Genomic DNA, 7,949 nt, shown 5'->3' on the forward strand with positions numbered 1-7,949 from the left:
TCTTGAGAATTTTCAGGTTGCTCATATTTGTTCATGTTGTGTTCAAGTACGATTCACAGATGCAAACATTTTCATTACAGAATTTGACTTTTTTCACTCAAAAACAGAAAAATTCCTTGGAGTTGACATTATTTATCAGTTCTCAACCTATTATTTATATTATTTTACTGGTCCGGCCCACTTTATATCATATTAGGCTGTATGTGGAACTGAACTAAAATGAGTTTGACACTTCTGTTCTACAGCATTGATTCACCAGTAAAACCCATGGAGTTGGATCAGTGACAGTGGATGGAGACACTTGATTTATGTTCAGTTAATGATATCTTACTGAAAAGTTGACGTTTTGATCAGTTTTCTCTGTTTCTGATATAATAACCCTCAACCTTAAACTGAGCTTTTACGAACATCTACAAGATCAGTGAATTAAATACTTGATATTCACTGAAAAACTGCAAAATGCAATCAGTGGTGGTCAATCACTTAAGAAAAGGTTAAATATAGAGAAGAGGCTATTTTGGAACTACCACAGAAGTAACACTGGGTCTTTATGGGTTAAACATCCTCAACACCAACTCCTGTGAGTGGAACTCAGTGGTGACGTCTGCATGGTCACTGTGGAGCGTTACTAAAACACTGTGGGAGCGCAATGCCAAAACAATCAGGGGATGCAAACAAGAAGAAGAAAAAGAGCAGTAACGACAAGAGAAACAAGAAGAAGAAGAAGAAAAGAAAGAATAAGAACAACAACAGCAACATTACATCCATTGCACTCATTCATGAACTGAATATTTTGCACTAGCTAACACTGAACTGTCAACTTACTCATATACTGTGTATTCTGCTGCTTCTTATATTTCTGTCCTGATGCTAAATTGTATTTTGTTGCTGTGTACTTGTACATGTGTAAAGACAATAAATTGAATCTGAATCTTAAAAACAAGAAAAACAGCAACTTCTGCCAGAAATGTCAGGAGCTAAATGCACATCCTCCAAGTGTTATGTAATGAAACTACACTCATGACGTCTACTGAGCTGCTCTAACATCCCCATGAAGCTTCAGTCATTTGTACATGTAGTTTAACCCACAGTAAATAACAGTAGAGCACATTTTGCTTGTTGCCACAACCATAAATAATAAAGAGTTGGCACAGCAGGAAAATAGCGAAGAAAAGGAAGCAGTGATGTGAACTTCATTACATGAATCTGTATTTCACTATAAACCAACAGAAGCTTGTTTATCAGGAAATAAAATAAACAGCTCCTCCCATGTGTTGGGGTGGAGTTGCAGATACCTGACCTTCATTTACATCATCAAAAACCAGCTTCTCACCTTCACTCACACTTATATCTACACTATGGAAGGACTCTGTGAGTATTTGTTTTTTTTATGTCACTCTCTATCTTAATAATCAGAATAGAGAAACTGATTTTTATCATAACTTTTTGTGTTTGATCAACAGTTGTGGTTATTGGTATAGCTGCAGGTAAGTTCACTACATGAAGTCATCATCATTGCCTTGAGCTGCAGTGTTACTAAAATGCTTGTGCTGCTGTGTTATTCTTCAGGAGCAGTCTTTAGTGTCGTCTCGGTTCCTGCTGTTCTTGGCTTCATTGGTTTCAAATCAATAGGGATAGCAGCAGGAACGCTGGCTGCCAAAATGATGTCGTGGATTGCAGTTCTAAATGGAGGAGGGGTACCAGCAGGGAGTCTGGTGGCTCTTCTACAGTCAATAGGTAAACAAGGACACTTAACAACCATTAGTGTCATTGTGTTTTAATTTTATTTTTTCAAAACTATGCAGGTCTAAGATACACCTATACTGCAAAAAAAAAACAAAAATGACATTAGCTTGATATAATATTTAGAAAATGCAAGATAAAAAAATGTTGAAAAATATAAAATGCATGTAAAACACATGAAATGTGCTTATTCAGAATAGAAGATAGAACATATATCAGATGTGTCTTTGCCAGCTTCAAGCATAATAATCTGGTTTTGTCCAATATCCTTCATGCTCCTAAAAACACATTTATTTTTGCCCTTATTTTTGTATTCTATCAAACCATTTGTTAAAATTATGACACCTTGTAAAAGCTGTCAGTAAAAGATAAACAAAAACATTCAAAATAATATTTCTTTGGTTTGATTAAAGCATGCATTCTCTCTGGCATCATTTAGATAAGGTTATGCAACGTCATGATATTACTTTCCATTAGTTTGCCTTCGCATCCATAGAGTGGGCAGTATGTAAATCTGGACAGGCAAAAATATTTACACATACGCAAAGATATTAGAGCAACATTTGTTCCATCAAGACAGTGTTTTTTCAGGGTAGGCCTCGCAGTAAAACAGTGTTAAAGGAAAAGGGGATGCTATACAGAAGTAAACTTTGGCCCAACTTTTTCCAGTTATGTTACTGCCATCAAAAAAACATTTTTCTTAAAATGCTGCATGTTTCAAGTTTGAAAATGTAATGTTTTATATGTTCCATTGCCAAAATAGAAATGCATTGTATTCTGTTTGATTCATATTTTACAGTGAGTTTCAGCATTTTTTTTAGCATTGGATTACATTCAACAGAACAGACTACAGGTAGTTCTAACAACCACTACGCTGAGTTAAACATATTTAAATCATTTACTTAGTTATTTCACTTTTTTAAAAAAAGAAAATAAACCTGTAATTGTGGATCTACCAAAGGAAAAACAAACATATATTTGACATGTGAACACATGGTTATTTGAGTTAAATTAATAATTAACTTATGAGTTAAATAACAGTGTGTTCTGACTGCAGCGATGGGTGGTCTGTCAATGGCTGCCAAGGTTATCTTGGCCGGAGCTGGAGGAGCAGTTGGATGGTTGTTATTAACCATTTTTCGCTAGTATGGAACCCACTGAAGGTTTACGTCACCCAGAATGATGCATCCTCACCATTCATGTCCACATTTTAATGGATTGAGTGACCGCCACATCACACCAAAGGAGACAAGTGTGTAAATCACACATCAAGTTTGTTTGTCATTCCAGGTCCTTATAGATTTAATGTTTCTTCATTATTCTGCCAGGTTTCGCAAATGCTCCAGATTTACCTTAACCCATGAAGACCCAGTGCTACTTTTGCGGCAGTTCCCAAATGAATTTTTCTCTATCTTTAACCTCTCTTTAGTAATTTGCCACCATTTATTCTAATATTATACTATATATTTTGCATTTTTAAGTGAAGATCAGGTATTTTCTGATATTTAATTTACTGATTGTGTAAATGTTCGTTTAAACTCAAATTAAAGTTGAGGGTTATTCTATCAAAAACAACGAAAACTGAAGAAAATGTGACGTCATAAAATATATCATTAACTAAACATAAATTCAAGCGTCTCCATTCACTGTCATTTGTCAGACTCCATGGGTTTTACTGGTGAATCAATGCTGTGGAAGATGACGGTGTTTCCATGGTAACTACGGAGCCTCTTAGCATCCAAATGGGTCATATCTGATGACCATGAAAAGATGATAAACTGTATTTTACACCAATTATTTACATGTATGGATAGGATTAGTGGATCAACAGGTATTAAACAGTTACATCAGTGGATGCTGGTGGATGCTTGGGTCTTTATGGGTTAATAAAGATGTGATAATTCTATGCCTTTCTTTATCATGTGCAGATTTGTGAAGGCTGTGTTGGTGTCATATTCAGGATGTTCATTAGCAGTGATGAATGCTTTTGATAGCGTTAAACTCAGCCTAGATACGATCATGATGATGTGTTTGTGCTTTTGGAAAATCTTTAGCATTTTTCTGTCTGACACTAAATAAAGAACTTGGAAATAAATTCAGTCTTTGGTATTCTTGTCTTGTTATTGCAGCAGTAAAATCATTTTCATGTAGGAGGAATGAATGATTTTAGCTAATCCAATATAGGTATAAATAAATGATTTTAGTTTTTAAAGGATTTACCAGAGTCAGAGGAGAGACTCTTTAGTTTCAGGTTTCAGATAAGAACAAACAAGACAAGCAGGTTCCACTAGAGACTCTTCTGCATTTTTTTTTCCCATGATGCTGAGCAGCCTCATAACATCAGGTGGTTTCATTTGTTTTTGAAATGAAACTATAATAGAAGTAATTAACATTTGATGGAGAACAGATCATCATTATAATGCATCATAGCACATCAAACCAAGATTAAACGATGCAGAAATTGTTGAATACTGATTATAATGCTTTGGTTATGAATGTTTTGGTGAATTTGATTAAAATACAGGTTGTTGCAGTATAACATTAACCCATAAAGACCCAGTGCTACTTTTATGGAAGTTCCCAAATTAATTTTTTTCTCTATTCAACCTTTTGTAAGTGATTAATCTGATATTATCCTCTACATTTTGCATTTTTCACTGTAAATCATGTATTTTCCACTATTTAATTTCCAATATTTAATTTAGATGTTCATGAAAGCGCAATGTAAATTCAAAGGTTATTATATCAAGGCAGAAATATGAAGAAAAACAGACTTTTTCAGTAAAAATATCATTAACTGAACATAAACCATCCGCTGTCATTGATCCAACTCCATGGGTTTTACTAGTGAATCAATGTAAAAGATGACAGTGTTTCTATGTTCACTGCAAAGCCTCCGAATGTCCAAATGGGTCATATCTGATGGCCATGAACAGAAGACAAACTGCATTTTACACCAATTATTTACATGTATTGCTAGGATTAGTGTATTAACAAGTGTTAATTATTTTAGATCAGTAGTGGTTTTGGTTGCCGATGGATGTTTGAGTCTTTAAGGGTTAAGAGTATATCCTTAAAATATTATAATCTCATGTTTTAGATTAACTGTCATCATGTTTCAAGCCCCAAGTTTATTGGCGAAAAAGGTTAAATTGAGTGAAATAAGTGTTTTAAGAAAGCACATTTTTAGCAATTCCAGCGTCCTTCTGTAATACTTTTACTCATTGCTATGCAAGAATAAACAAATTCGCATCAAAAACACATCAGACATGCAGACATGCTGGATTTCTTCATTTTTTATTTTATCAAAGTGGCTTACAATGGAAATGATGTGAATTATTTCACGTTTTACATATTTGCACTGTTTTTTTCTTCATTATTTCTAATTGCTCTTTGCCAATGGTGTTGTTTTTAATTCCTTCATGGTTTTCATGTTGGTCTCAGAAGAGTAATGCCAACAAACCAGCTGCAGCTCCTCCAGCACTTGCAACAGCTGCAGAGGCCGCTGTAGACAGACCTGCCATTCCTGCAGATGGAAAACACACATTAGAGGATCCCAAAGTTACCTGTGACCTGCAATAAACTCCTCTTTACATTAACTGTGTGACATTATTGCTGCCATCTGCATCATGAAGAGTGAGATTAGAGTGAATTAATATTCAGCCATGTAATAAAAGAGGCTAGTTTCAAACATTCAAACATTTTAATACTGAGAAGAATTTAAGAATAAAAGAATAAAGACATTTTTTGTTGTACTTATTCTAAAGTCACTGATCTCAATTTTCATCTTAATTTGTTTTTTAGTGATACTTTTATTATTAAAAGGTTGTAAGCGTAGAGTGGAAATAAGTAAACCACAAATGACACTTAAGATTAATGAACACTGTGTTAGATTTCATGAAAAATTATTAAAATGGGCAAAAATTATATAATTAGATCAGACAGATAGACAGATAGATAGATAGATAGATAGATAGATAGATAGATAGATAGATAGATAGATAGATAGATAGATAGATAGATAGATAGATAGATAGATAGATGAAGTGAAATCTAAGTGTCCAGGTACAAATCAAAATAAATTACTAAATTTTTAAAAGATTCATTCCAGAGAGCACTTAGATAGATTACAACTACACACAGGAGCCAAGAAGGGAAAGTTATATACAAGCAAGTCCATAGACTGTCGTTACAATAGAAGAGTAAAATTCTATGCAGAATTGAAGGCATTAAATCACAGGTGTCAAACATATGGCATAAGTGGCCCACCAAAGGGTCCAATCCGGCCCCTGGGATGAGTTTGTAAAATGCAAAATTTACATTGAAGATATTAACCCTTTAGGCGCCGGAGTTTTGTTTTATTTTATAATATTCAATTCAAGATTTTATTGTCACGACATTGCGACTTTGGTGCTTAAAGGGTTAACAATCAATGGTGTCAAAATCATTTTAGTTCGGGTTCCACATCCAGACCAATTCAACCTCAAGTGGGTCAGACCAGTAAAATACTATGATAGTGACCTATAAATAATGATAACTTCTAATTTTTCTCTTTGTTTTAGTGTAAAAGAGTAAAGATAATTCAGGTTGTTCATGTTATTCATATTTTTAAGGAAAGTTTGTAGATGTAAACATTTTCACAATGCAATTTGATTTTTTTTACTGTTATTATTTTACTGGTCCGGCCCAGTTCAGATCAAATTGGGTTTTATGTGGCCCCTGAACTAAAATGAGTTTGACACCCCTGCATTAAATAGAACGTTTCTCTGTTGGTTTTACCTGCTGACTGCCCAAGGGCCACCAGACTTCCTGCTGCTACTCCTCCTCCATTTGCAATAGCTGTTGTAGACATCATGCCTGCAGCGTAAGAGCCTGCAGCGATTCCAGCTGAGGTGAAACCTATGGCCCCCAGAGCAACTGGGGCCAGGAGCACTGACCCCCCTGTATTCACATAGTGACACAGCACAATTCATATACAGTACAATGAAGACCATGTTTAAGCAGGTTCTATCTGTCTACCCAATATTTGTGTCCATATAGGTTATAAACATCAGTATTTCCTTAAGGTTTAATGAAATACTTTTCTTCCTATGTAAGATGTGAAGAAAGTAGATGGTTAAGTATGGAAGAAAATTCTTTACAATTAGAGCATGAAAAATATTTTAGAAATTTAGAAATAGAACATTTAAAATCATAGTCATGGATGAAAAAAAAAAAACATCCAAAAACCATCACTATCAGCAAAGATAAAAATGTAAACAATACTAAACAATGCAATACTATCTATCTATCTATCTATCTATCTATCTATCTATCTATCTATCTATCTATCTATCTATCTATCTATCTATCTATCTATCTATCTATCTATCTATCTATCTATCTATCTATCTATCTATCTATCTATCTATCTATCTATCTATCTATCTATCTATCTCACCTGCTCCAGCTGCTACTGCCGCGATTGTCACTGAAAAACAACATACAAAGACATTTACAGCTCTTACTGTATGTAATAACGATATGAATTTATCATTTCAATGTTATCCAATAAGCAGTGTTACTTACAGAGGCCCATGTTGTCTCTCGTGGTAAGTAAGTAAATTTTATTTATAGAGTACTTTTCACAGACAGAGTCACGAAGTGCTTTATCGTGGTGAGTAGATGCAGTCTGATCTCAGCCTTTTATATGCTCCTGGAGAAGGATGCTACGTCATTTCTGCAGAAACGAAACTGTATGTTAGACTCTGAACAGAGGTGGCGCCAGAGAGGGATTTCACAGGAAAAACAAAACAGAAACATGACAAAGCTGCAACAACTATTTCATTTCCGGTGTCTCCTGTTTCAGTTTATAATTAACCAGCAAAAACTGTGATGCATATTAGTGTCAAGATAATCTGCTGCACAATTAAAAAGGTGTTTTGTGTTTTACAAGAGAATGAACACCTCCGTGCAGTTCTCTGTATTAACCCATAAAGACCCAGTGGTACTTTTGTGACAGCTCCCAAATTAGTTTTCCCCCTCTATTTAACCTTTGATTAATCACTATTTATTATAATATTATCCTGTATTTATGTATTTTTCATAGAAAATCTGGTAATTTCCTATATTTAATTCACTGATCATCTAAATGTTCATTAAAAACTCAGAATAAATTCAATGGTTATTAAATCAGGGAAAAAATTGGGGGGGGGGGGGGGGTCAAC

At 34.4% G+C, this 7,949-nt stretch overlaps 2 protein-coding genes across 2 annotated transcripts; one reads left to right on the top strand and one right to left on the bottom strand.

Moving 5' to 3' along the window:
* Positions 1-1,253: 1,253 nt before the first annotated feature.
* On the top strand, positions 1,254-3,305 carry LOC115413358 (interferon alpha-inducible protein 27-like protein 2). The gene is made up of 4 exons (XM_030126149.1): positions 1,254-1,371; positions 1,464-1,487; positions 1,570-1,737; positions 2,801-3,305. The coding sequence occupies exons 1-4, from the start codon at positions 1,359-1,361 to the stop codon at positions 2,887-2,889; spliced, it is 294 nt and encodes a 97-aa protein (XP_029982009.1). The 5' UTR covers positions 1,254-1,358; the 3' UTR covers positions 2,890-3,305.
* A 1,716-nt stretch (positions 3,306-5,021) lies between these two features.
* Positions 5,022-7,442, bottom strand: LOC115413359 (interferon alpha-inducible protein 27-like protein 2A). Its single transcript, XM_030126151.1, has 4 exons — positions 7,312-7,442; positions 7,184-7,213; positions 6,523-6,684; positions 5,022-5,269 (listed from the first exon to the last, which is right to left on the bottom strand). Exons 1-4 carry the CDS (start codon positions 7,319-7,321, stop codon positions 5,184-5,186), a joined length of 288 nt encoding a protein of 95 aa, XP_029982011.1. The 5' UTR covers positions 7,322-7,442; the 3' UTR covers positions 5,022-5,183.
* Between the last annotated feature and the right edge of the window lie 507 nt (positions 7,443-7,949).

The sequence above is a fragment of the Sphaeramia orbicularis genome, chromosome 22 (assembly GCF_902148855.1).
Source record: "Sphaeramia orbicularis chromosome 22, fSphaOr1.1, whole genome shotgun sequence".
Lineage (NCBI taxonomy): Eukaryota > Metazoa > Chordata > Actinopteri > Kurtiformes > Apogonidae > Sphaeramia > Sphaeramia orbicularis.